Consider the following 27,047-nt stretch of genomic DNA (forward strand, 5'->3'; position numbering starts at 1 on the left):
TGATCTCAGATGATTGTGGCTATATGTTCCTGTAAGAAGAGAATAAGAAGATATCAAATTCTAATACCACTAGGCTAAAAGGGTGTCTGGACATGGTCCTCATCCGTCTAGGGTCTCATATCCATAGTCATAGTGGTATTATATATTTTAACAGAAGAGAATGAGAGGAGAGTGAAGAGTGTAGAGGAGAGTGTATAAAGAGGAGTACCTCTCTTAAGTAGCATCTTAATAATAGAGAGTACATTCACCACTCATCTTCCCTGCCAGCTGCCAGCAGGGTCTGTGAATAGGTATCCTAACATGGGAATTATGGAGTGAAGTGTAACTCTTTCTGGCCTTCTGATTGGCTTATGAATAGATTGCCACGTGCTCTAGTAGTCTGTGCTTCACAGGATAGCCTCATAGTCTTATAGATAGAAGTAAGGTAGGACCTGGGGAGCTCCGGCCCCAGTATCTATAATTACTCTCAGAGGCACTTCATACCTATACTTGGATTGAGAGCTACAATGGATCTAGATGGCCACACTACTACTACTCCGGCCCTGGTCACAACATAACTGGATAACTAAGATTGGCCGGCTCTTGATAGCCACTACCAACTGTCCATCGCGGAATCATTTCACATCAGGGACGTCTAGAGTGCCAAATCTTCTACCCGAATCAATCCACATCCCAACCCAGCACTGGCCCATCCCGCACACAGCTGGTTGGGATTCCACGTCAATGCAGTAACGTGCCTCGGTTCGTCAAAGATGGTAATCATCATCGTGCCGTTGACCATTCTACGATCACCCACCATGTTGCGCAAGAGACTGAAGCTCTCAGCGCGGTAACCGTCAATGAATCGACTCGTCCCCGCGCTGTCCACATCTTGCCCGCGCGCCCATTCGTGTGTGAACCAGGTCTGCTGCCACTGTTTCTCTTTGGGGTGCACTAATCGTCGGATGGGGCTTGTCGCAATAACTTCGCCGCCTGCGCAGCCCAGGAGGACGCTTGGATGCCAGAAGCTGCACGGCGCAAGAGCGGAGACCGTACTTGGTAGCCTTGCCACTGCCGTTGTGGTGAAGAAGCGCCGCACGGCGAGGAGCCGTGCAAAATCGGTCTCGTCGCTTGAGATGAATGCATGAAGCAAGGGAGAGTAGGCAGCATGGGGCGACGCCATTCGCATACGGGTCGTTTCCACGGTGTCCTTCTGATAATCGACGATTGAGGTCAAGCGGGTTTCCCCGTCCATAGATGTCGTACACAGCAGGTGAGGATGAGTTGGGTAGGCCGACGCCAGATTCAGGATATAAGTGCGGTGAATTGGTTCGTAGAAGTAAGGTAGAGGGGCAGAAGAGGATTCTTCTGACGCTATAATGCTCCAGACAGCAACAAAGCCGTTGGCACAGCCAACAGCAATATCAGTGGGAGAAAGCCAAGCGACGCATGTGCATACTGTCGACGGGGGCTTGGCCTCGAAAACTGGAGTGTGGACCTTGTCTACAGATCGTCAGCTGAAGGTCCATCAATTGTCCTCTGTTGGCCTACTTACTGAACTCTGTGGCATTCGGGTTCCGGCTCAGCTTGACGTCAATAACTCGAACATAGCCGTCTCCCCAGACTCCAGCCAGGAGTCCCAGGTTCCTCAAAGGATCTTCGTCATCCTCGTCCCGTGCAGCCCGGGGCATAGGACACCAAGCGATTCGTCGCAAGTCACCCCAGTCGGTACAAAGAGCCAACCGCAGCCTCGGTTTAATGCTCATATCAAGGGTTTTTGTAAAGCTGTCTTCTCGTTTGGCTTTGAACGCCCACAGTTGCAATGCACAGGGGTAAGGAGCAGAAGATCTGAACGGAAGACCGGCTTGATTCTTCAAGGGGTCTTGGTAACTTTCCTTCTGCTCCTTGGTGATGGGCACCACCACGCCAAGGTACTGCGTGAGACCTGACTGATTAGGTGCCCAAGCCATGCATTGTATCTTCTGTCCCAGATTGAGCAGCCATCCTTCTCGTAGCGGTTTCTTTGATTCTGTTGAATTCTTTGCTGTCCCACTCTTCTTCGCCCCAGATTTCCAGGCTTCGCCGAAATTGGCGGACTCATTCTGCTCTAGCCGGAACCTTTTCTGAGCGTCCACTGGCCCTATTAATACCGTCTGCTTCTTCTCCTCCTGAGCCATATACCGCGAGCGGGCCTCCTCCTCGTCTATTCTCTCGATCCGCTGCCTCTTGCGGAACCGCCCCCCAACATCATCGGCGTAGTACCAGTCCCAACCACGAGTACTCTCCTTCCTGACCTCCTCCGGTTCAACGCCAAAGGTCGCGCCATACGTGTAGTCAGGGAACTTCTCTGCTTCATTCAATGAAGAACGCGTAGGAAACGTCGAATCAACGCCCTTGGCCCATCGGTCCCGCGTATACACCATGGAGAGTAGATCCCTCTCATCAGTTCCAAAGGTCACCTTCATGTGGGTCAGCTTTCCCACATGCTCGCCGGGGTTCCACGTCCCCCGGACGTGAGTCTCATCGTCAGCAATAGCGACAGTGCCGTCCTCGTGTCGTCGCCTGGGATTCTTGACTCGCGAAGACCCTGCTCTTTTGGGCTTCTTTGAATCGGTTTCGTCCTCCTCGTCAGAGACCAATTCATCATCATCGTCGGGGACGTCGACCATCTCTACGTCTCCATCTTCGCCTTCTTCAACTTCATCCTTTTCATTCTGGACGTCTCTGTACTCCTCGTCCGAGGAATCATCTGCTAGGACAGGCTGCTTTGCTTTTCGCCGAGAAGAAGTGGTTCCTTCTCTCGAGTCCGATCCATCACTGACTCCCGCGATCTCAAAGGAATTGCTTGTGTATCTGGTCCTTGCCCCGGATAGGCGGCTGGACCTTCGTGTATGAGGCATCTGGGATATCCCTTAACGCCCTGGCTTCTTGATGATGTTGTTGAAAGTGACGATTTCAATGACTATATCTAAAGACCATTCTTTTTATAAGATCACATCCTCTGAAGTGGTGAAACCGATCCTATTCATCAAAGAGAAATCAGTCATTGATGGCATATAGTTTGAGAATGTACCAATTGTTTGATCAGCAGGAACAGAGCTATTCGTCATACAAAACGACGGGAAGATCTTCGTATCGACAGCGGAAGCAGATGAGGGTTTTGGCGTAATTTTACGTACTCAAAACACCCAGTGACCTCATCGATACCCCACATCATCGATGGCGCATCAACAAATATCTTTTTTTCCAAGAGGACTGTGTTTGCTGTTTAAAAAAATAAAAAAAAAAGACCAATTCAGTCGAATTGATCATTGTCCTGAGGTGCATTTCGAGGACTGGCTTCTAATGCAGGCCCCGCTCTAGTGGAGCTGCGTCCTGATATCATCGGTTCTGCGACAGATCTGCCTGTCCTTAAGACTCCTACCACAAACTAACCATCTACACAGTAGATAATTGATAATCAGTTCCCTCACGGCCAAAAATCGATAGTTCCTTCTTCATATATCTGAAACAAAGGCTTAAATCATGTCCAAATCGCACCCAGGAACACTGCACGAATATGTAATTCCACAAGCATCATACCAACACATCAGCAAATCAAGCACAAGCTGACTGAGAGAAAGGCACCCAAGCTAGTTGCCTTTGAATTCACCAGCTCCACACCCCGAAAACCACATAGTCTCATCTTCATCGGCGGCCTGACAGATGGCCTTTGCACCGTCCCCTATGTAGCACCCCTCGCCGCCGCCCTCGAACCAACCGACTGGTCCGTCTTCCAGGCCCAGCTCTCCTCCTCCTTCGGCGGCTGGGGCGTAGCCAGTCTCGACAAGGATGTCGAGGAGATCGCGAAATGCATCGACTTCGTCCGCACCCTCAAGGCCTCGTCCGCCTCGGCATCGGCACCAGGGAAGATCGTCATCATGGGCCATTCGACCGGAAGCCAGGACGTGTTGCACTACCTCTATACTCAGGGAAACCGTCCTGTAGTCGACGGTGCGATCCTGCAAGCGCCAGTGTCCGATCGTGAAGCCCTGCTCGCGGAGACGCGCAAGCCAGGCGATGTGGGTGCCGAGGCAAAGGGCTCGTGGGAGCAGCTGGTTTCGCTGGCGCGGCAGGCTCCCGTAGGTGATATCATTCTACCCTTGAATCTGAGCAGCAAGGTTGGCTTGCCGCCTGACCCTGTCAGTGCGCGGCGGTTCTTGAGTCTGGCGAGTCCGGATAGTCCTGGCAGGCCGGCGGAGGATGATCTGTTTAGCTCGGATTTGACGGATCAGCGGCTGCGCGAGACGTTTGGGGCTGCGGCGACGCGGGGGTTATTGAGGTCCAAGCTGCTGGTGCTGTACTCGGGGAACGATGAGTTTGCGGCGCGGTGGGTGGATAAGGAGGCGCTGATGGCGCGGTGGAGGGAGGCGACTGATGCTGGGAAGGCTGGGACGTGGGATCAGAATAGCGGGGTCATACCCGGGGCAAGTCACAATGTCAAGGATCAGGGGCAGGCTGATCTTGCTGAGCGCGTTACTCGCTATTTGAAGGGTATCTAGCTTTGCACCCATGCGAGACTGTAGTGGAATGAAATCACGTCATAGTTTTCACGTTTTATTGTACACACAGGCCGAAGACAGAGCAGCAAGTAGATATCAAAAGAGCATGGCAGTGGCAGCGGCAGTATTAGAAGCATAAGAAATAAATAAGGGTATGGTGTAGGATGTCGCGGTCCAAGCCGACCATGAAGAGAACCCCCCAAAAAGCAAACGACAGACAGATCAAACCTTCAACCACAGATTCAATACACCCTTGAGATACTCGACAATCTCGTGCCCGCCCAACTTACTCTCCCCGTACAGCCGGTCGACGAAAGTAATCGGACACTCGGCAACCTTGAACCCCATCGCCTTGGCCCGCACCATCATCTCCATCTGGAAACTATACCCCTTGCTCTGCGTACTGTGGATGACCTTCTCCAGCACGCTCTTCTTGTACAGCCGGAAGCTCCCCGTCAGATCACTCACACCAGGCATAAGCATGACATCCGCAATCAGGTTCGCCGTCCTCGACGTGAACTTCCGGAACAGATCCCAGCCGTACACCCCGCCCTTGATGCCGTCGTGGCTCGCATACCGCGTGCCCGTGACGATGTCCGCGTCCGTCGCCTTCTGGATGCGAATCATCTCGGGGATGAACTTGGGGTGGTGGCTGAAGTCCGCATCCATGATGATGACATAGTTGCCGCGGACGTACTGCAGCCCGTGCACGTATGCGGTTCCCAGGCCTAGCTTGCCGGCCCGCGGCTTGAGGTTGATGTGTTCGGGGCCCCAGAGGGCCTGCAGCTGTTTGGCGACTTCGAGGGTGCCGTCCGGGGAGCCGTCGTCGACGATCACGATTTCCCAGTCTAGGTTGCTGTAGGGCAGACACAATTAGCCTCGTGCGATTGATTGAGAAGGCGGCCAGTAAAATGATCCTTACTTCTCGCGGAATGTTCGCTCGAGTAACCAGCAGATGATAGGGAGGTTCTTGCGCTCATTGTACGTCGGCAGGATGACCGAGTACTTGTTCTTTGTGTCGGTCATTTTACTCTAAAATGATAAAAATAAACAGTCAAATAGAAGGATGATAGTCCGAAAATTGTATCAAACACCAGAATTGAGCACAAAGGGCAAAGAGTGAAAAGGTGTTGGCCGAGTCCCCTGAGAGGCTGTAAGTTAGCCCCGAACTGGTGCGGGAGCTCCGCGTTCGTCGTTATCAAATCATACAAGTGGCCTCAGCTGGACGCGACTCGACTCAAGCACCGCATACACCCTGAATCGAATCAACATAGACAGTGAGAGCCAGCCTGGAATTACAAATATCACATCGTCAATGGGTACGCGAATCTGATCATCATCAAGATGCAATTTCATTCAAAATCAACTTATGGTACACACGTCATTCAGCGCACACTGCGACCTTATGACCTTTGACATGGGCCGTCTACAAGCAGCCAACTCATATAAAGACCACAGACTCAAGCCACCGGAAAGGTAGTTATTAAACTAGGCAGCCGCATCAACATCAGCATCCAACCCGCAGCTCCAACCAACCATCCCCGAAACAAGCAGCAACCAAACCACCCCGCCCCCTCTATTTGTCAGTTTTCCAAGAGACCTTCTGCACATTCCCATCATCCTCCAGCTTGTTATACGCCCGGTCATGCCGATTCTCGATCTCGTCATTATGCCGCCTCACCTCCTCGGGCACATCCGGACGCGGGTTCCCGTCCTCGTCGACGTTGGGCGACTGCCCTTTGCTGATGGTCGGCCGGGCGTTATTCGACGGTCTGTTCGTGGCGTGCGGGTACACCTCTGCGCCGTCGTTGCTGCGGCGGGTTTCCTCGTCTGAGGGCGGTTGGTTCTGGAAACTGGGGCCACCGCCGGATGACGAGGATGAAGGTGAAGGTGAAGATGAGCCCTTGCCCTTGCTAACGTCCGGGGGAGGGGGTCCTGCGTCGCGGTCAGAATCGAGCTGAACCATCATACTGACCAGGAGAGAGAGCATCCAGCTACAAAGGCGGGAGACTCACCTGGATGTTCAATATCGCGCGTAGGCTTGCTCGTTTTAGCTTCTGTTTTGCCTTCTGGTGTCTGTTCACCTTCACCGTAGGAGCTCTGAGAGTAGAACCGCCATGGTTGAGGGAAGAGGCTCCTCTGGCGGCAGATTGGGAGAGTCGAGGATTTGAGTGCCTTCGATGAGAGGCTACTGCGGAGGATTGGATTCATTGTTGTAGTATATTGAAGTATATTACAGATAATTGTTGTAAACAGGTCGAAAGGCACTGGGTTTAAGGTACTCGGAAAAGTATTTATATCAAGAAACAGTTCGCCCGGATCAGCAACAACCGGTTATTTCATCGCTAAACCTCCCAAATGCCGATTCATATGAGGCTTGGTGGCGTGCCATGTCCTGTTTGGATCAGGGACGATGACGTTTGAACATAGTCATCTCCGCCGCGGATCACCGGTTCACCTGAATGCGGTCAAGCCATAATTTCAACTCATTGAAGCAGACGAAGGTCTACAATTGCAAATTACGAATCTCGGGCTTATTTAATTGTCCTATTGGCCGTGGAAAGACAATTCGTGATGATATTGCCATCATACTATCGCTGTAACCCAGATATCTTATCCAGTAGCTGCAACAAAAACAATGGAGATCAAGCATAGACAGAAAAGAGACTAGCCCAAAGCATGAATGACAGGAAGGTGCCTTTTATGCACTATAACCTCCGTGTGAACGCCGTGGAATGATATCCCCAGACAAGAAATGCTAGAAGAGAAAGGGATATTCGCGCTCAGAAGTCGAGTCAGAACACTCTGGCAGAGAACATAAACCGAGAATGCGTCAGATGAAAAGAAAGAAACCTCGTAGGAATAAAGATGCACGCCAATGTCAGAGAATAAACTAGGATCAATCGCCCCTGGCGGATTAAGTCGTGAAGATCATGCATGACACAGCTGCTTGCACCTTTGAGAACGCCAACGCCTCGACCGAAAGACACATTTCATGATAAGAGACTTGCATATCAACAAGCCGACCTAATCGGTCAATGATGCGCAGTAGCACACACTTTCATATTGTGCCTTGGCTGTGTAGGTTTGAGTCGCACTGCCATAGCCTTTGATGGTCGTTGTCGGTGTCGGTTCGACTTCCTTGATCTCAATTCTCTCGGGGGAAGCCGTTGCTATCGATCCGTCGTCCAACACCTGCATCTGCTGGCAGTAGGGCGCTCGGGAGCCAGGGTGGTTTCGCTTCTCCTCTATTTTGATCCGGCGAGGATAGTCATATAAAGAATCAAGAGATGTCGTGCCTCTCTTCCCATTCTGAGCGGCCGGCGTTTCGGTCGGTGCGGATGAAGCCGTCGAGCTCTGCCGAGCATTCTTGGATGTCTGATTCGTGTACAAAAAGAATTCCATCATGGTGCCATTCCACCAACAAAACCACGGTCGATCGCCTGCTTGCACTGTCTGCTTGCGATGGAAAGATTCGGCCATCACGTCGCGCTCTGAGACGGAGCGCTTCGATGCATCATTCGAAGAGAAGGTCCCCTGGGGGACAATAACCAGCTTGTCAAACAAGGTGAAGAAAGTAAGGGCAGGGCCTAGGGCCATGTCGCCCGAATCATAGGCCGGGGTCAGTTGCTGGGTCTGGGGCAGAATCGGCGCCTGGGCACCGTAGGAAAATGAAGAGCTCAGGGGTCGTTGTTCGAAAGTGATATTGTGCCGATGACCACCCTCTCCCTGAAGTAGGATCGGGATTTTGCTGCGGCCCATGCAGCCCCATGATGCCGTGTAAGCCGACTCAGCAACGCAGAATTTCGACTGGTTCTTGGGACTGGCCGGAATGACGAACTCGCCTGTCGGCACAGGTAACACATTCGCCGGCATCGACGAGATGGGCGTCGCATCCGCCTTGGGCGTAGCTGTCACTGTGACGATGTCAGGACCTTTGGCTTTCGAGGTCTCCTCGCTCGCCGCCTTTTTCGCCCCAAGAACGCCCCCAATGACACCTGCAATGCACGCTACCACGAAGATAACGATGCTGATAAGAACCAGTGTCCAGATCGGCAATCCGCAGCACACCCTCTTCTTGCCTTTGCTTTTCAACTTTTCCTCAAACGCCATAACGCCCGTAGCGGGCGGCTCCTCATGTTCTTCAGGAGGGTTTCCATTCCCATTCACCGAGTTTCGCGCATTTCCCGCTACTAAAGTCCTAGAGGAAGTCTCTGAAACGGGGGGCTCTCGCGACGTACTACGCGCTATTTCTTCTGTGATGATGCCAGCACCAACTCCAGACTCCAGCGTCTCTTCCTCTTTCGGTAGGATCCCATCAGGGTACCGTGAATAAGGAGGAAGTTGCTCGGTATGGCCATCAGGCCCTATGAGATCTCCAACATCGTCATCAGCACGGCCAGGGGGTCGCTGATAGGCTTGCTCGTGTCCGGGAAACCCGAGCGGGATCACCGGATTATGAATGGGAGTATCCAATCCCTCCTCTGGCACGACAGCTTGCGAATACATGGCATATGGGTGTTGCGGCGCGTTTGAATCGCCCAACGGTCGCTCCATCGGTCGTACAGTTGATGTAGTAGCAATGCTGGGCGATCGGCTGACACCGACCTGCGGATACATCGCATATGGGTGACTGGGACCAGTTGCTCCGGTGTAAGGACTCATTGCGCGAGTTGGTAAGGAGAACCGCGAGGATGTACTTTGACTGCGCCGAGCCACGGAGGCATCTGTGTTGTTGGAAGCAGTCGAGTCACGGGTAGAAAAATCGAATCCCCCTTTCTGGGGTAGACTTGATCGATGGGGGGTGTCATCGAAGGAGACCCTAGCATCGTCGCCAAATGGATTCTCGATCACATCTGGAGGATCAATGGGCACGGTGTTGTATGTTTTCTGAGGAGGAAGGACGGCCGAACGAAGCGTGTGAGATGAAACGGTGGACGAAATTGAGGGGCTGCGCGGAGTGAGGGTAGACTGTTCAGAGTCAATCGGTTCCAGCGAGTATTCATCTGAAAAGACATTGACGTTCGAGGAGCGACCGGAGAGAGAACGATGATGCATTGAGTCGGAATCCAGCCCTTGAGAGTGTCGTTGAGGAAGAGACTGCGAGGACTGCGAAAAGGAACGCGAGCGATCGGAAGAGAGACGCCCAGACATGGCGTTACACAGCCCTGTCGGGCCTCCTCTGATGTCCAGTCAGTCTGCCAGAGAGGGAGGTGGAAACAGTCACCTGAACGAGACTGTTCCGGGTTGACTGGAATCTAGGCAGATGAATGATGGAGAACAGGATCAGAGCGGACTGAAGCGAAAGGTTCGGACGTTGAGAAGGAGAAATGGATTATTTATTCAAATAAAAGAAAGATTATGGCAATTAAGATGAGGAATGAGGGATGGTGATGTTGATGTTGATGTTAACAGTGGGTGGCAGTGGTGTTGAAGGGTTTCACTGGGAGGAGAAAGAGAGAGCGAGACGGGGGGGAGACTTGGCAACTGGTAGAATACTCGGAGTACGGCGTACTGGTAGATAGTGGTTAGGTTACCTTAGCGCACCAGACAAACTAAACTAAGGGAGTTGACTGAGTTGACTGCAAAAAGAGGAACTCCGTCTAACTAATTACCTTAGTAATGAGCAAGACCTTGGGGAGGGTGTTTGCGGTCGCAGAACAATGAGAACATCAACTGTGGGCTCTTTTCTGGCCTAGACAAAATTTGGACTGCATGAATAGTTATCTTGCAGAGAATGGTAAGTATATTTTTGTGGCTTTTGATGATACTAGTTCGTGCACAGTAGTTGATTAGACATTTGTTGGTGATGACATTCGCCCCCCATCTAAATACATGAATACAGTGGAAATAATTGAAACCTGCTACAAGTAGGTAGGTACGAAGTAAGGTACCTTGCTTACCTGGATGCTGCGTGGTAATTTCCGGAGACTCGCCACTTAGTGACAACTGTCTAGAAGAGTCAACCCAGCTTACCTACACAGAATTGTCAAACAAATGATCAATACAACAGCCGACGATTTTCCGGTTTGTGTTGGTTTTAGGGCTATCAAGGTACTAAGTACCTTCATAAGTACTGGGATGAAGCCATCCATTACCATAAGCTGAGGTGTACTCTCCTTGAATTATGACGAAGCCAAGCTGTAATTAGGTTACAAGCCTGACCTTTCCAAATCCGAAACAAGTTAAAATACGCCATGGAAAAGAGCACCCTATGAGGGTTGAGTATCACCTATTCCGGATGTCCATTTCCTGCAATGATGATGTGATGAACGAGATACATACTATTTATGGCATCTACCTCCAATCGACGTTTCTTCACTCTGGAGATATCTATGTTCTATGTACATAAAGAGGTACTCATGAAAGCTTTCAATGATACTGAAAACTACATACAGGGCACAGACACATCGAGAGATTACCTGGGTATTTTCGCAAAGATTGTTAGGGCCCAAGCCGCAGCCCCTACTACTCCTTCCAAAACCCAGTTTAATTACCATAGAAGGCAGTAGAACACAACTAGGTAGATAGATATCTAAGGTAGGTAGACTAAATTTCGAGAATCGGACCGATGGACCATTCTCTGGGCCTCCGGTGGAACCCAACCTACCTCGAACGCCAAACTCTATCTACCTGAATCTGAGTGGGCAGTGGGACGCTGAGGAAGTTCTCCGAAGTGCCCTTGTTCGTTTGATCGGCCATTTATCTATCGAGATTATCCATTAACTAAGATATGGTAATCGAAAAGGTGCATAGCTGACTGAAGAGCCTAACAGTTGTCATTGAATCTCTCACACTCCCGCACAAGAGTCAGTGTGAAGGTATAGCTTTGGGGACGGGGCGGAAAAGGAAAAGAGTGTCGTGGAAAATCAATCTGCACGGAGAACCATAATACTTCTGTCGCCAGACAAGCATTTACAATCTCCATAGGGGTATCCGGCGGCGACTTGGTCGTCTCAGGTACCAGGCTTGCCTCATCCAATGGACAGAAACCTCATTGGATCAGGAAATCAAACTCTGAAGTTGGTTCGGAGGGTTTAGTACAGGAACATACATCCCCGTCCAATGGCATTGGATGTTGCCTTTTACTAGAAGAGTTGATCCAGTTGATCCACCTTGTCGATATTTTATTAGCTTCTTCGAATATGAGTGTTCGGGAATCGGAGTACCTTTCTACAAGTCTAGAACGTGAGGCCTTACAAAGAGTCTGGTTCACTCATTAAGTAATATCTCCCTGAACCGTGATACCTGTACGCTTTTCCGGTAGAGCCTGTCACTGTCTCAATCAAGCACGAAGATGCAAGGTAGTCATTGACTCAATAACGAAAACAGAGCCAGTCATATCCGATCATTTGCGTCACTATTTCTGTAGATATCGTAGTCGCTATATCTGGCGTTGCATTGGTAGTGTGGAGGAATGCCATGGATGTGGTATTCGACGAGCACACATGAGCGGTTCTCCTCCCCCGATTAACGGTGAAGGCTGCTGTCACAACAAATATGCAGGAACAGTTACTCCGACCTCTGCGGCGCGGTTTGCTTCGGCGACAACGGCTGTCCATGTTCCAGCACTGGTTTGACTGGAAGGCAGACTTTATCGGATTGGTGACAGCTGGCGCTCCGCAGTCCCTAACCAGGTTGAAGGGTACCGGGAGCTCGCCATTGCCCGGTGTGCCAAGAATACCGAAGCTGAGGAAGCGGCCGCTGTGGAAGCGGAGCATGGGTGAGAGGCTGGAACGCAGAAGAAGGGGCGGAAAGTGCAGCACGCGCTGCAGAAGCAGAGCGGAGACGGTAAGCTCTCTTTGGTAAGGGTGCAGCTAGCTCCAGGCAGGCTGTCAAGGATTTCTTCGGAGCGCCAGGATATCCGACAATTTCACCTGCCCTTTTTCGCCCCAACCTCCTGGCCCACTCTGAACGTCCGGTCTCACGCGAAGATACCAGGCCCAAGCACGTCTATCCAGCTCCTCTTTGCTGAGAGTGCTGGCCCAGGACTGGCAGAGAAGGTCGATAGCTTGCAGTAAATAGCCCAAGCAAGTCTCTTTCTCGGCTTCCAATTGCTTGACCGACTTACGTTTCGTCTTGCTGGAGCCATTATCAGTCTCAATAGTTTCTGTAGCCGCTTCAGTAAAGGATTTGTAGAGATATGATTTTGCAGAATTCGGCGTGAAGATGGGAAGATTTGCATTGACTCTGGTAGCAGGGCTCAGGCTACTGCCCTGAGCACTTCGTAGGGCTTCAAGATCCACGCCCCAAAGAGGGGGCGATGTGTCTGAGCCATCTGACTCTCCTTTGCCCAAGATCTCGGCAGAAGCGGCGGCAGCGTTCCCACCGTCTTGCTCTGAGTTGGGTTCTTCTGTTGGTCTGCCTTCGTGGGGGTTATAATCCCACCGTTTTAGAACCTTGATCTCTCGCCCTAGGACTTTGATCACAGGATGGCCTTCACCCCAACCTTCTTGCTCAGCGGTTTTGCCGCTTTCAATTCCGAGGCTGATGGCCTTCGAGCGGCTGTTGACACTGACTACAGCTTGAGCAAGGCTGAGTCGGCTGGAGATTGGCTGCTCTGGCATCGTGTATTTCAGGACACAGACTGCAAATGCGAGCACAAGAGGTGCCCTGTTAGTAAGCAGAATGATCCGCGACAGCTCATCTTCCGACGCCGATGAGATAGGCAAAGAAAGCGCCGATTCAGTCTCGTATGGTGTGGTATCAATGCGAGCTGCTCCCCTGGCCTTTTTCTGTGGCGAGCCTGAATTGCCAGTTGGCGCTTGACGCTTTTTGGAGGCTCTCTTGGCAGCGTTCAGCACCTGTTTAGCAACTTTGTCGTCTTTGAAAATCTCCTGAAGAGACTTGAGGTCTGCCTTTGAAAGTTGCTCCACGCTGTTCGATGTTAGATAGCTGCATCTGATGGAGAGACTCAAAATGATTCTCATACGATATCAAGTTTGCTTTCTGGAGATCCATGACTTTGCCCATGGCAGACGCCAAGGGTAATTTGGCATCTTGTGACAGAAACCGCAACAGAGTCTGAATTTCGGCTGAGGCCATGGCTGACGCTGTTCATGGGAGTATTGTTGTTAAGATCGTATTGCACTGTATCGGATTTGAGCTGCCTTGGTTCTGCCTCAGGCTGCAACGATCTCCGCCTCCGCTCCGATAGCCTCTTAATGATTGCAACTTGCGAGCCACTACGATACACTACATCTACTAACCGCGAAGCTCACGACAAGTGATTTGCTGCATACGTGGCTCTTCTCTTTCACGATGCCGGACGACGCAAAGTCCAAGGCTTTTCCAGATATCTCGGCCAAACTCTCCGCCCTCCCTAAGAAATCTCTCTTCGAACGTCAAAAGGCCGAAGCCGAAGCCAAGCGTGCCCGAGAGCAAGCAGAGACAGCTGCTGTTTACGAGGATTTCGTCAAATCCTTTGAGGATGATTCTCGGCCGTCCGATCGGATCACAGCCGGAAGTAGACCGAACAACACCTTTGGAGGAAGAAGCGCCGCGTTTGGAGGTGGACCTGCAAAACGCCATTTTACCAGTTCAGGTCCTAGAAGCAGCGGCCCGGGGACTCTGGGACCTCCCCCGTCGTCGCTATCTCGCAAACGTACTCATGAAGGCTTCCAACCGTTTCAGAGGAATAGAGAGTCAGCGCAGGGTATCTTAGGATTTGACAACACCGGTTCAGGGTCGTCCCCCGCTGTCTCGGCTTTTCGCACTTCGGACGACGAGGAGGACAGGGCAGCCGATGCGAAAGAGGCCGAGAGAGCAGCGGCAAAACCTACGCTTTATCTGGCGTCACTACCTCCCGGGACTTCTCCTTCTGCAATCAAATCGCTCATTCCGTCGGTGTTATCTGTCGACAACGTGAAAATCCTCCGCCCCTCCAATCAGTCCCCGACCGATCGCAAGTCGATTTCCGCCATTGTCACTCTTGCGAATGAATCCGCTGCCTCGGACATAGACTCTACCGTCAGTGCACTGCAAAACAAATACTTAGGATGGGGATACTATCTTTCGATTTCGAGGCATCTCTCCTCTGCCGCGATCAGTTCCTCGATGCCGGTCACCGTGGGTCCGTCGTCAACAAGCTCTCTTCCCTTCGGTGCGAAGACCATTACCCCCGAGTATGGAGGCCGCTTGAATCGCGCACCCCCTCCTGGGTCTCACCGTGGTGGCTTCGCGCCCCCAATCTCGTACGGAGCAGCATATGGTCGCAGTGGACCCGTCACACAGGTGGAAGTGAAAACACCTTCAGATCTGAAGCAGCTGAGGTTGATACACAAGACCTTGGAGAATCTATTGAATTACGGCCCAGAGTTCGAGGCTCTACTCATGAGTCGGCCGGAGGTCCAAAGAGATGAGAAGTGGGCGTGGCTGTGGGATACAAGAAGTGCCGGAGGAGTGTACTATCGCTGGAAACTATGGGATATCCTCACTAACAGCCATCCTAAAGGGGCTCGGCGCGGTAGGAGTCAAAATGCATCGTCATTATTTGAGGGTGGCCCAAGTTGGGTATCGCCGGAGACGGGCATCAAGTTTGAATATACCACACGCATGGATGAGTTTGTTTCCGATGAGGATTACAATTCGTCCGACGAAGAAATGTCAGACGGGGAGGATGAGAGACGACACCTAGGGGGCGCTCCGCCAGCCGACGGAGTCGGTACTGGTAACGAAGGACTCGGTTACATGAACCCGCTACAGAAAGCCAAACTCACACACCTCCTTGCTCGGCTCCCAACCACTCATGCGAAGTTACGGAAAGGTGATGTTGCACGTGTTACAGCTTTTGCCATTGGACATGCTGGCGCAGGCGCGGAGGAAGTGGTGGAGATGATCGTGTCGAACATCATCAACCCGTTTGCATACACTGGGGCCAATCCTGACCGCGAGATTGAAAAGGGTCTCGCTCGGCAGGAAGCCACCAGAAATGAATCCAATGACGCTTCGGGTGAAGAAGCCTCATCGTCCAAAAGCAACATGGATACGTCTTCCGCCAAGCTGGTCGGGCTTTACCTTGTCTCCGACATTCTCTCGTCATCTGCCACGAGCGGTGTGCGCCATGCTTGGCGCTATCGACAGCTCTTTGAAGCAGCATTGAAGTCCCACCGGGTCTTCGAGCACCTGGGTAGACTCGAAAAAGACCTGAACTGGGGACGGTTACGAGCTGAGAAATGGAAGAGAAGCGTAGGCTCACTGCTGCACCTCTGGGAAGGGTGGTGCGTGTTTCCGCAGTCGAGTCAGGAACACTTCTCTCAGGTATTTGAGAAACCGCCGCTTACAGAAGAGGAACTTCGGGAAGAAAAGGCGAAAGCGGAGGCGGATCGGGCTGCTGTGGCGTTTTTCAAGGGCAAGAGTCGCTGGAAGACTCTGGAGGAGGACGAAACAGCCGGGAAATTCGACCCTTCGCGTCCTCCTGCTCAACCAGATCAGAGCAGAATGGACATCGACCAAGGTCATCCGGCTTCTATAGCAGGAGGTGATCTGGTTGGAGAGCCTATGAGTGATATGGACGGAGAGCCTATGGAAGACAGCGACCTAGAAGAAGCGCCGGATGGAGAGCCACTGGAGGAGGATTGGGCCATGGAGACCGAACAGAAAGAAGAGGCGCCCAGCAAATCCGAAGCGCCATCTCAGCTCGAATCCGGGCCTCCTGCTCGAAAACCGCGACCGAAGGCAGAGGACATGTTTGCGGATTCCGACACGGAGTGATGTACTGTTATGTAGAATTGACGATCATTGATGGGTCCAATTCATACTGTTTTCGTAGACTTGCCAAATATTGTGTGTCATTGTTAGGCAATTTTCGTTCGTAGCCCAGGAAAGGCAGCATTTAGCGGCACAGAGAAGGCCGTAAGAGTGTGTGATGTTCAGGCAGGAACGTTTATCGGCGGGCGATAAAAAGACGCTCCAAGCCTCACGATTCAGGGCCCACACCTCTCCCCTCTCGGACTCAAATATCAACTTGCGATCCGTCTCTTCTCAGACTACCAAAGATCCCTTTCTTATTCCTCTTTTTGGTTTCGTCCGCTCTGAAGAAGAGTATATTCATCAAAATGGCCGGTAAGTCTTGTCCCACAGCATTCCTGACCTGCGTCAATGTCTTTGTTGATGGCTATAATTTTGCTTGATGTTTTGCTGCCCCTCCTCCCTAAACCCCTCCACAGCGGTTGAGTCCAGTCGCATGCACGACCACCATCCTTCACAATGCATAAATATTAAGGGAAAATGTGAACTAACTAATCACAAATGCTTAGACTTCCAGAAAATTGCTGGTATGTATTCCGTCGTTGCCTCCGGATGCACAAACACGGCTAGGAGATTCTGACCCCTCCCCTCTCAATCAACAGAGCAGTTCGTGCATTTCTACTACCAGACCTTCGACAGCAACCGTCAGGCGTTGGCCAGTCTCTACGTATGATTACCGCATCATCGTCGCCATTTGCGAAACTGAATATCCTGCGGAAACTGACCACGACGGACAAACTATAGCGTGACCACTCTATGCTTACCTTCGAAACCTTTTCGGTCCAGGGTGCCAGCGGCATTGTCGACAAGTTGGCTGTTCGTTCTCCCCCCTCGTGAGATTCGGTGATAGCGCAGAGGGTTAATCTTGCGACAGTCTCTTCCCTTCCAGAAGGTGCAGCACCGGATCGACACCTTCGATGCTCAACCTTCGAACACGGAGGGCGGCATCATGGTCATGGTCACCGGTGCTTTGTTGGTACGTCGGGCGTTGTCCGTTTGATTTGTTGTTGAAAGGTTGTGGTACTGATGTCAAGCAGGTCGATGAGGAGCAGAAGCCCATGAGCTACTCTCAGACCTTCCAGCTTCTTCCTGAGAGTGGGACCTACTATGTCTTCAACGACATGTTCCGACTCATCTACCATGCGTAAAGGAATTGATGTGAAAGGATTGCGGGTTGGCCAGACGGGCACTGGGTGAGACTTCTGGTGGCGGGAGGGAAATGGTCACATTACGATAATGAATACGAGAGAAGTTAAGGCATGTCTTCTATGGATGCCGCACAACGGCAGTCCAAATGTTGCATGCACCCAGAAGCATTTATTCTATCGTTGTTTTCGTCAAATGAATATAGTTGATGAAACTTCTACTCTTCTTATGGCAAAAGACATGAAATTGGTTCGCTGAGACAGTCTCTCCTTCGTGGTTTCAACAAAATGCAGCCCGAGCTGCTCAGCAGCCTCGGGAAAGGTCTAGTATCTGAACTGGATACAGTCTAGGGAAAATCCAAAGCAAAACAAGTCGAAAGTTGCCCGTTCCTGATGCGAAAGCTCGGCCGATTCTGCGCTAAATAGATCACTGACCTTGCAGAAGCGGCGTTTCCTCAGACGGCTGCTCATGGTCTCTTTCCTCTGAGCCTTCTCCAGTACCGTTCGGAGGAAGATCTTTGCCATGGCGATGGTTGCGCTGCTTGTTGGGCCCAAAATATTCAAAAAAGATGGCCAGTACCAAAAGCGTGCCTTGTAAACATGCTGTCACAATCAACACGCCCCATGTGCTCCACCCCTTTGGTCCCAGTCGTGCAGCTAAACTGCCTGCCCACACAAGACTTCCTGGAGTTTGGATACACATCATGGGGATGCTCAGACTACCCACACACCGCAACTTCAGAGTAGTGTAGATTTGAGGGAAGTACTGGATCGAAGCGAGGATGGCAGCGACCACCCCTGAGAAGTTGGACCATGCCTGAAGCTGGGATGGTCGGTTGACTGCGATTGCGACAGAGGTGATGAACATTACCACGGCGTGGAGGATACAAATACCGCTGATAATCAAGGCTGTTCTATATGTTGGGCCATTCCTCGCCGAAGATTCTGACTCTGTAGGCGAGGTTGGAGAGGTGGCTCGGGGAAAGTAAATAACAAATAGAAGTAGGCTGTAAACGATCTTGCATTAGCCATGCGACCGCTATCGGACAGAGAGTAGGTCAACTTACATGGTAACAAAGCAGAGCCACTGTGTCCCGACTTGGAAGATGCCGAGTAGTCCCCCAAAGCAAGCTAGTCCATTGATGTTCTTGCAGCATTCCACATCCTGTAAACTCTGTTGTTGTGTCGCAACATTTGCGAATGCCGAGGTACCTGAAGTGGTTCCCAGAAGGACGAAGTATGGGGAGATACCGAAGGAGCTTTTGAGGTTGATTATGCGAATATGCTGAGGGAGATACGACAGGAGTATCCCGAATATAATCAGACTGTGTTCATTAGTTGAAGTTCACGAGAACCATTGCAGCATCTTCTGGATCCGTACATAGACAGGACGAAGTTCTTATAGTCTGGTGAGGTGAGATGGGTGCATTCGAGATCGGGGGTGTCCATTTTTAATGAGTGAGCGCAGCAGGCTCAAAGTCTTCGGATGAAGGTTATATATAGCAGTTCAGACGAACGTGAACTGAACAGGAGGCTTGTCTCCTTAGTTGCTATCTTCGGAGAGCTGTAAGCTTGCTAATCAAGTCTATCGAGAGGGCATTTCGTGATCAGAAATCCAAATGAGTCGATAACTTCCTTCGTGATAAGGTAGCCAGCTAGAGAATTATCCTAAGTCCTTCTTGCTCAGACCAATAGCAAAAGTTCATGATAGTAGTGGTATCTGTTGGTGTAGAGGAAGGATGATGAGTCCCTTACTGTTGCTGAAGATGGATGCTGATAACGAGAGGTCTCCGCTTTTCAGGCTACGCTAACTTAATCAGTAGCTTGGGCGGCCTAAGGTACCTAGCTTAACTGTATTACTGTTAGGTAGGGTGCTTAGTCTAGTGCCTATCTACGGAGTGCATCTGCCGCATAATTAGTATCTTGTATATTTAAATGGATACTGGTTGTCTTCAAACCAAGCGGGTCCTAAAAAGCAAAAACCTCTGCGAGAACAATAATATGTTGCTCATTGAGGCTAGAGCTCAGAGGAAACTCAGCGATGACGCCAGTACTTCAACTCTCAGCACAGAAGCATGGAAACCGGCCACCACTCAGCAGCACCTACGTCACTCGTCTATCATCTCCTCCGAATGCATCATATTGCCAACATCTGCTCGCTCACAGTTTCTCTTTCAACCTCAATTCTCATACCATTTAAGTACTTGGTATCCCTGAAAGATACGTGACTTTTTGATTGTTTCCTTTTCCTCAAGAAAGTACCCCAGCAGTCACCACCCTTGTAAGCGACGCCCCCTTCATTCACCCCTCAACTAGAGCTTCAACGAGCTTCCTCTTATTAACATCGCCACACAGGATCTATACGGATCGAGATTTGCGATCATATAGGAGTGATTAGAGGAAACTACCTCCAGGATGAGACTCAATCTAGGCTCCAGCCTAGTGTTCTTCCTCGCGACCACACAGGCGGTCGGAGCGTTCAACTGGCTCACCAAAGCAGGTGTGTTTTGAGGCAATCCATTTCCCTTTTATCTCAGTTGTCCTTCTAAGGCTCTCGTGTTAACCATGTGACTCTAGCTTACAACAAATGGCACGAAACTGAATTGGAACGATGGCTCTCCGATCATGGTTCGCATTTTCCTCGTCGATACCCTAAGCATACACGCGGCGGCTGACGATGATCCAGACATCCCTTATCCCACCCCGGCCGACCGAAGAGATCTCGAAAACTTGGTCAAGTCCAACTGGGACTCCAAGGTTCAGAAACCTCTGGGACATGCAGCCGAGAACGGTGCTGACCAGTGGCATCATGCCAAAGAATGGATTTTTGATACGTGAGTAATCTGCATTGTTGACATATGATTGCAACAACCTCTGCTAACACACCCATAGTTGGTCAGACTCTCATCTCAAGGCATTCCTTGATCGCCACGGCGTTCCTGTTCCTCAACCTCGCAAGCGTGACGTGCTCCTGAAGGCTGCTCGTGAAAACTACGAGGCCATCGCGAAAAAAGTTGGCGAGACTGCGCACTACCCTGGTAACTGGCTTTACGAGCACTGGACTGAGTCCGAGCTGAAGGAGTGGCTGGATGAGCGCGGTTGGCCTGTGCCTCAGCCAACAACCAGGGACAAGCTTATCGCGTATGTTCGTCGCAATGCCAGACTAGCCAGTCTGCAGGCGCGCAGCATCGCGGCCTCCGCCACCAAATCAGCCGAAGCTGCGCAGTCGAGCTTGAGTGAGGCATTGTTCAACGCTTGGTCCGACTCCGATTTGAAGAAGTTCCTTGATGAGCACAACGTCAAGGTGCCCCAGGGTTCGAAGCGTAATGAGCTTATTGCTTTAGCCAGAAAGCACCGTGCGTCTCTTGTGAGTCAGGCCTCCGTTGCTTCCAAGACCGCTTCCGAGTCCGCGACAAGCTTGATCGGCGCTGCTACGTCCAAGGCTGGCAACCAATACACGCGGGCAACCGATCAAGCCAATTTGAAGGGCCAGGAGGCATTCGATGCGGCTGTTGAGACATGGTCAGACTCTCGTCTCAAGGCCTACTTGGATGCACGCGGAGTGCCTGTTCCTCAGTCGAGCAAGCGCGACGAGCTTCTTGCCAAGGTCAGACTGAACAAGCACAAGGCCGCAACCGGATGGACTGCCTGGACCTTTGACACCTGGAACACTGACCAGTTGAAGTAAGAAGGCCCCCTTGTCCGTGCCAAATCACATTTTTCTGACTTCGCTCGTAGGAAATACCTGTCTTCCATGAACGCCAAGGCTGCTCATCGCGCAGATATCACCCGCGATGAGCTCATGAAGCAGGCTCAGGAGGCATACGCCAAAGCCTCCAAGGCTGGAGGAGCAAACCTGGCATCTGCCACCTCTTACATGGCTCAAGCCACCGACGCAGCCAAGGACACGACGTTTGACACCTGGTCCCGCTCCGAGCTCAAGGCATATCTTGATTCCTATGGCATTCCCACCTACCAGGGTTCTAGTGTCAACGAACTCCGCGCCGCAGCCAGACGGCATGCCCAATACTTCCGATACGGAACCACTAGCCCACAGGGTATCCTTTACTCCAAGCTCCAGGAATGGTCCCAGTGGGCCATGGACCAGCTGAAGATTGGAGCCTCGAGTGGCCGGGCTCAAGGCCAGGAGGCCGCTGAGAAGGCGAAGGCGAAGGCTTCAGAGGGCGCCGAGAAGATCCGCTCGGAACTCTAGATTTCTTAACGAATGACGATTGTATTTTACTTTCATTTATGAGGTTTGCAGGACGGGATTGGACTGAGGCTTTTCCTAGGTTAGTCTTGTTTTTACGGAAGTCACGATGATTCTGAAATAGTCTTTGGGGCAATCTTTTGCAATGTCACAATTACCATGCAATGTTTAGTCTAATAACAAGGAAAAGTTATTGAAAAGTCTATGTAGACCAATGTTTTTAGTTCAACTGCCTCTGGTCCCATAAATCATTTGCTTTTGATGGCGACATCTGCCAGCTGAAGTGAGAAAAGTGGATTAACACAGACATACTTCGTATATCATGGCACGAAGATCCCTTTCTAGACATGATCATGAGATACAAATGTGTTTTACTTGTTCTCCGCTTCGTATCGTCCTGTCGATAGCCCGACGCGGCAGCTCCTCAGACAGAGGATAAATACACAGCCGAAAACGTCCCATGTAAAGTTGCTACACTAGTGATAGATACCGTTCACGACTTTGGCGCCTCTGGATCACCCTCTGCAACCAACTTACCCACAACGAGATACTTCTCCAGGAAGCGCTCCTCCCAGGACTGGAGGTTCTCCAACTGCTCCTGGTCGAGATCTTTGAGGTCGTCCAGCGGACCCTTTAGATCCTTAGTGAGCATCTCGGCATCGAAGCTCTGGTGCGCCAGACCACGCGATGCGTCGCGACCGGCAAAATTCTCGTATGGTCCGCCCTGGAGTAGACAACGGGTGTCAGTTGACCGGGTCTTGACATGTCAAGGTCTAAGGCGCAGACATACAGGACCGTAGAAGTTCTTGCCTGGGGTCACGTCAAAGACTCGTCCACGGACGGCCAGGTAGACGGGTTTATCGCCTTCGCCATTGAACGGGAGAAGGGTTGTTGGTGTGAAGGTGCGGAAGACGACGGGTGGGGGAGCTTGCGGGAGGGTGACGGGTGCCTTGGGGCGAAGTTGCATGTAGACCAGGATTGCGAAGAGAGACAGGAGGATGAGGTTGATGGGGGTCGCGATTGACATTCTTGACCGATGGAGACGTCAGACATGTTTTCATGTTCAAGCTTCTTGAGAGGTGCTAAGGGCAAGAACGTACACTTCCGCGGGCGGGGGAACCGCACCGTCTCCTGGCAAGTGGTAAGCATTCTGGTTCTATCCAAGTTTCGACGAGGAGGAATACCTGCTGAAGCCATTTTAAAGTGTAGAAAGCGACTAGTTGAGTTCTGGGTTGACTCCAAGACGGCTCTAGTCGACGTAGAGACGGGATGATGATGACGATGATGGTATGGAGTCCAGAAGTTGATAGTAAGCTGTCATGACGGATGTCAACTTCGGCGTCCGACCGTGGAATTTGCGGAGATTACCTTAACTAGTGCGGTAAGCCTACCACAGGCTTGATATTACCACCCGGCTGTGGCGGCCTGATTTTTGTGGAAGCAATGTCCCTAACTTTGGTATTCTGATAGACTTAGTTCATCATTGAACTGAGTATGCTAGTTATTTTTAACTTCAATAGTCGGATGTATTTCTATCGAAACTTGGACTTGAAAATAAGGGTCTCAGCCGAGTTACTCCCGAATTACTTGTGTACTAGGTATCTATCTTGCTCCTCCGGACTCTACTCCCTTAGGCTTAGAGCCCATAGATAGATGATCCTAATAATAACCACATCGAAATTAACTACGGAGTTATTATTGTCACAGGCTCACAGCCAAGTTAGACTAAATTACAACGGAAATCTGAAACAGTGTCATCTTACTTTAGTTCCGACAGAGAAGCATGAGCTCAGTGCTGTCATGCTCACTCTGCCACCAACTTTTTCTTTTCATCTTCTTGTTGTTTTGATTGATTGATTCATTCATTGCTTGCTTTCATCATCCGTGGAGGGGTTCTCTTGGCCGTGCTCAGCATCACATTGTTGTCAGGTTTCCTCCTTTCTTTCTACTCTTTCTATCCTTTCCTTTTATTGGTTTGACTGATCACGCCCTCAGTCTTTCTTTCGGGCTCTCTCATATTGTGTCACTCCTTGCTTTCTTCCTCTGCATTTCCTTGGATACACTCCATTCCCAGCCAGCTTGATTGGAGCTGCTCGAGCCTTCTCCAGCTGCATTGACTCCTTTTTCATTCGGTGACATGCGGGCATGTCAATGCGTACGGTCAAGCCAGCTGTTTACCTTCCCTAAGCTGGTTGCCTTCATTCCTTGTTCTCTCGCTTTGTAGATAAGAGGTATGTCATAGTGAATACCCCTGCTCTCTCATATTTCTCTGATTCACCTAAGCGTCATACCTACTTCGGGGAGAACACTAACCGTCGGACTATCAATCAGAATACTTCAAACTTCGGTCAGAATGTGGGGGAAGGTGTCATTTCATCGCTCGCGGAAACCAGTAATTGAGACCCCAAAGTTGGTCAAGGAATCTTCAGTTGATAACGTGTGCCAGTCTTCGGGTTCCGGTGCTCGAACGGGCGAGAAACTGCCCAAAGGCCTACCATTCGTACCACAGTAAGTGTAAATTGCAAGTGGCTGTCAGGTTGGCGGAGCGTCTGCTGATAATCACAGGTATCCCTCAGACTCGACCTTTTCTGCGAATAGATCAGAGTCAGGTCATCGTGTTACTTCGTCCATCTATTCTCGGGACACTTTCGACCACAGTCGCCAGCGCTCAGTCACCTGGGACCATCAGAACGATGGCAGGTTTTATCAAGACCCCGAAACTACCTCAGAAAACCCGAGTGTAGAGATTTCACCTCCGGACTCTCCCCTTTCTATTGGTCGCGAATATCACAGTCGAGGTAGCTCACGTGTCTCTTCTCTCGAGATTGAGTCAAATCAGACGTCCAACGGAGAACACAACATCACGAAGTTCGCAAGCCATTTGCCAGTCCCACGAAAGCGGGCGGGCTCTGCGCAACCTGACAACAGACCGTCGACGCAAGGTCTCTCAAGTCAGAATCGCACAACACGATGGGATGATTTCTCCGGTGCACCAACCACAAGCCACTCAGATAAATTCGCACCCAACCTCTCCACCGATATCTCCTTTGGATCACAACACACAGGATCAAGCAACGCTTCCAGATGGATCAAGGGCCATGGTCATTCAAAAGAACAGGACACAGAGGGCCGGCAACGGTCATCGTCAAAAAATGATAATCCTTTTTCTCTAGCAGTGCCTGAACCTTGGAAGGGACCAAGTGAGCGATCTCCGTTGATAAATCCGATCCAGGAGAAGCCAAGGGAGAGATCGTCATCACGTGTCCAACAATCAAAGAATAACGATTGCAACGATCGATCAAAGGAAAACGACCGTGCATCTCCAGACTATTCATACCTTGGTTTCGTCCCGTCGGTAGTCACAACAATTACCGGCGGCGCAGATAATACCCTGGGACCGGACAAACGCCAGCCTAGCAAAAGTCGCCAGCAACCATCAATTGCGAAGAAACCAATACCATCCATAAGTGCGGCAAGCGATGTTCCACCCCGTATCGAAATTCCAAGGCCCACTCTGGAAGCCACCCTCGCTGAGTTGAAGCTGTCCACCGGAGACCAGGCTCTTGCACCCGTCAGTCGCTTCAGTGCAACCACCTGCGCCACAACGGAGAGCGATAGCCCTACACCTAGCCGTCGTGAGAGCGTCGATGCGGCTTCCCAGTCTACAGAAAACGCACCCTCAATTATGTCCCGCAAAAGACCCATCCCCAGTGCCGCGGCTCCGGGGAAGAAGCCAACAAGGAAGCCAACCCCTTCCCAGGCTGACAATGGCAAGGACCTCCCCCCATGTCCACCAGAACAACAAGCTCAAAACCGCATTGAGATGCTGGAAGCAAGGAGGGACAACCTCGCACGGCGTAGGGCAAACATTAACACAATAATTCACGAACTGACCCAGGTCATCCAGCCTAGCACCATTGCCTACGACATGGCTGCCCGCGATGAGGTCAAGAAGACTGTCACCAGTCTCAACAACGAATTAGCCGATATCAAGAGAGAGGAGCATGAGATCGGCATGAAACTATTCAGACTTTGGAAGAAACGCGACGAGCAAGACTTGTATGGTGGAGACAGCGGTTTATGGGTAAAGCGGGTGACCAGCTGAAGGAAAGACCTTTTTTTTTAGTCAATTTCGGTTTCGAATTTCTGCTTTCGGCTGTTATGATTCGACTTTGGTTGGTAAAGTGTCGCCTTGTCTGATTTATGCTCCTTTTGATTTCCAGTACACCGCCTCTGAATTCTGTGAATACCCTTTTTATTGGCACAACTCAGTCGGGACATTCGCTCTTCGCGTTACTGTTACACTGCTGGCAGATCATTCAGATTTACCCTGCAATTATTCAAAGAGGCGCCAGTGATACCATTCCGTACTAATAAGAATTTCTGATCTCGAAGTTCAGGTGTCGTATTTTGCCTGCGCGCTATGGATCGACATCCATTCAGCTGATTAAGGCAAATGATGCGCGCTTCTTTCACTAGTATGGCCATGCATTGATTTCAAATGATTATCTCTCAAAGAAGTGAATATGTTCGAGTAATAGAAGTTGCATAATCAATGCCAACATGGATGCGCGCCACTGGTGCGGTCGTAGATCATCATGGCTCGTTGTATATCATAACGATGATTCGCAGATCATTTGAAGAACAGTTTATTTCTTTCCTGATTTCTTGATGCCCTGCTGCCCAGTGTTCAGCGGGCCTTTGCCTTTCGCCTTTTCCAACAATTCCTTCTTCGCCTTGGCCTCTATTGTCCATCAACAACAGTTAGCAAATGCGCTAGGTCAGTTTGCATCAACGAACACAAGAGGACGACATACCGGCTCTCTGTCTCTCCTTGAACGCCATATCATCCTCATCGAGGTCCTTCTTCTCCTTCTTGGCAGCCTTCAAGGGTTTGGCCTTGCCGCCTGGGAAGCAAATGAGTTAGCTAACTGTATCGTCCACATGGGAGCGACGGCATACCTTCTCTGCTTGCACCACCCATTGTGTAGAATGGTTTAGAATGTGAAACAGATGAAAATTAGTCGCTAGAACGAGATGAAAGACTGAAGTGGCTGCGACGTGGGGAAATGAGCAGATAAAAAAATATAAAGAAAAAGAGAGGAAAAAGATGCTTATCAGCGGGCGGGGTGGCACTAGCGCCCGAGCAAGAAAGCCAAGGGGAAAAACCTTGGAGTTAGTCAGTCACCGCCTGCCGCCAGGGAACACCTGAGACTTCTCCATCATGTCCTGGTATCATCCTCTCTTGTTCATCTCTTCGAAGTTCTTTTCTCATCCTTAGAAGCTATTAAACTTCTGCTTCTATTTAGCTTGAATCTTAGAACTCCGAGTGCTGTTGAAGCGAGATTTTAAAAAGGCACATGCTTCGTGCGAAACGGTAGTCAAGTTGGCAAAGGCCGTGGCATCACTAGCCGGTTGGACTTT

At 50.8% G+C, this 27,047-nt stretch overlaps 13 protein-coding genes across 13 annotated transcripts; 5 read left to right on the plus strand and 8 right to left on the minus strand.

Moving 5' to 3' along the window:
• Positions 1-634: 634 nt before the first annotated feature.
• On the minus strand, positions 635-2,879 carry Aspvir_005515 (transcription factor TFIIIC subunit TFC6; the record flags this gene model as incomplete). Its single annotated transcript, XM_043268730.1, has 2 exons — positions 635-1,482; positions 1,535-2,879. The coding sequence occupies 2 exons, from the start codon at positions 2,877-2,879 to the stop codon at positions 635-637; spliced, it is 2,193 nt and encodes a 730-aa protein (XP_043124665.1).
• A 625-nt stretch (positions 2,880-3,504) lies between these two features.
• Aspvir_005516 (uncharacterized protein) lies at positions 3,505-4,520 on the plus strand (the record flags this gene model as incomplete). The annotated part of the gene is made up of 2 exons (XM_043268731.1): positions 3,505-3,540; positions 3,603-4,520. The coding sequence occupies 2 exons, from the start codon at positions 3,505-3,507 to the stop codon at positions 4,518-4,520; spliced, it is 954 nt and encodes a 317-aa protein (XP_043124666.1).
• Positions 4,521-4,742: 222 nt separating this feature from the next.
• Aspvir_005517 (dolichyl-phosphate beta-D-mannosyltransferase) lies at positions 4,743-5,546 on the minus strand (the record flags this gene model as incomplete). The annotated part of the gene is made up of 2 exons (XM_043268732.1): positions 4,743-5,376; positions 5,443-5,546. 2 exons carry the CDS (start codon positions 5,544-5,546, stop codon positions 4,743-4,745), a joined length of 738 nt encoding a protein of 245 aa, XP_043124667.1.
• Positions 5,547-6,096: 550 nt separating this feature from the next.
• On the minus strand, positions 6,097-6,731 carry Aspvir_005518 (uncharacterized protein; the record flags this gene model as incomplete). The annotated part of the gene is made up of 2 exons (XM_043268733.1): positions 6,097-6,455; positions 6,536-6,731. The coding sequence occupies 2 exons, from the start codon at positions 6,729-6,731 to the stop codon at positions 6,097-6,099; spliced, it is 555 nt and encodes a 184-aa protein (XP_043124668.1).
• Positions 6,732-7,547: 816 nt separating this feature from the next.
• Aspvir_005519 (uncharacterized protein) lies at positions 7,548-9,674 on the minus strand (the record flags this gene model as incomplete). Its single annotated transcript, XM_043268734.1, has 1 exon — positions 7,548-9,674. One exon carries the CDS (start codon positions 9,672-9,674, stop codon positions 7,548-7,550), a length of 2,127 nt encoding a protein of 708 aa, XP_043124669.1.
• A 2,681-nt stretch (positions 9,675-12,355) lies between these two features.
• On the minus strand, positions 12,356-13,565 carry Aspvir_005520 (uncharacterized protein; the record flags this gene model as incomplete). The annotated part of the gene is made up of 2 exons (XM_043268735.1): positions 12,356-13,397; positions 13,453-13,565. The coding sequence occupies 2 exons, from the start codon at positions 13,563-13,565 to the stop codon at positions 12,356-12,358; spliced, it is 1,155 nt and encodes a 384-aa protein (XP_043124670.1).
• Positions 13,566-13,781: 216 nt separating this feature from the next.
• On the plus strand, positions 13,782-16,232 carry Aspvir_005521 (SWAP/Surp domain-containing protein; the record flags this gene model as incomplete). The annotated part of the gene is made up of 1 exon (XM_043268736.1): positions 13,782-16,232. One exon carries the CDS (start codon positions 13,782-13,784, stop codon positions 16,230-16,232), a length of 2,451 nt encoding a protein of 816 aa, XP_043124671.1.
• A 344-nt stretch (positions 16,233-16,576) lies between these two features.
• Aspvir_005522 (nuclear transport factor 2 family protein) lies at positions 16,577-17,416 on the plus strand (the record flags this gene model as incomplete). Its single annotated transcript, XM_043268737.1, has 6 exons — positions 16,577-16,583; positions 16,778-16,795; positions 16,871-16,935; positions 17,013-17,084; positions 17,143-17,244; positions 17,306-17,416. 6 exons carry the CDS (start codon positions 16,577-16,579, stop codon positions 17,414-17,416), a joined length of 375 nt encoding a protein of 124 aa, XP_043124672.1.
• Positions 17,417-17,840: 424 nt separating this feature from the next.
• On the minus strand, positions 17,841-18,862 carry Aspvir_005523 (PQ-loop repeat-containing protein; the record flags this gene model as incomplete). The annotated part of the gene is made up of 3 exons (XM_043268738.1): positions 17,841-18,420; positions 18,481-18,738; positions 18,795-18,862. 3 exons carry the CDS (start codon positions 18,860-18,862, stop codon positions 17,841-17,843), a joined length of 906 nt encoding a protein of 301 aa, XP_043124673.1.
• Positions 18,863-19,828: 966 nt separating this feature from the next.
• On the plus strand, positions 19,829-21,626 carry ish1 (double-strand break repair enhancer MSC1; the record flags this gene model as incomplete). Its single annotated transcript, XM_043268739.1, has 5 exons — positions 19,829-19,913; positions 19,991-20,041; positions 20,100-20,247; positions 20,306-21,097; positions 21,152-21,626. 5 exons carry the CDS (start codon positions 19,829-19,831, stop codon positions 21,624-21,626), a joined length of 1,551 nt encoding a protein of 516 aa, XP_043124674.1.
• A 490-nt stretch (positions 21,627-22,116) lies between these two features.
• Positions 22,117-22,650, minus strand: Aspvir_005525 (cytochrome b5-like heme/steroid binding domain-containing protein; the record flags this gene model as incomplete). The annotated part of the gene is made up of 2 exons (XM_043268740.1): positions 22,117-22,347; positions 22,414-22,650. The coding sequence occupies 2 exons, from the start codon at positions 22,648-22,650 to the stop codon at positions 22,117-22,119; spliced, it is 468 nt and encodes a 155-aa protein (XP_043124675.1).
• A 1,326-nt stretch (positions 22,651-23,976) lies between these two features.
• Positions 23,977-25,728, plus strand: Aspvir_005526 (uncharacterized protein; the record flags this gene model as incomplete). Its single annotated transcript, XM_043268741.1, has 2 exons — positions 23,977-24,131; positions 24,189-25,728. 2 exons carry the CDS (start codon positions 23,977-23,979, stop codon positions 25,726-25,728), a joined length of 1,695 nt encoding a protein of 564 aa, XP_043124676.1.
• A 544-nt stretch (positions 25,729-26,272) lies between these two features.
• On the minus strand, positions 26,273-26,607 carry Aspvir_005527 (translation machinery-associated protein 7; the record flags this gene model as incomplete). The annotated part of the gene is made up of 3 exons (XM_043268742.1): positions 26,273-26,367; positions 26,441-26,530; positions 26,586-26,607. The coding sequence occupies 3 exons, from the start codon at positions 26,605-26,607 to the stop codon at positions 26,273-26,275; spliced, it is 207 nt and encodes a 68-aa protein (XP_043124677.1).
• Positions 26,608-27,047: the final 440 nt, after the last annotated feature.

The sequence above is a fragment of the Aspergillus viridinutans genome (genome assembly GCF_018404265.1).
Source record: "Aspergillus viridinutans IFM 47045 DNA, scaffold_3, whole genome shotgun sequence".
NCBI classification, from domain to species: domain Eukaryota; kingdom Fungi; phylum Ascomycota; class Eurotiomycetes; order Eurotiales; family Aspergillaceae; genus Aspergillus; species Aspergillus viridinutans.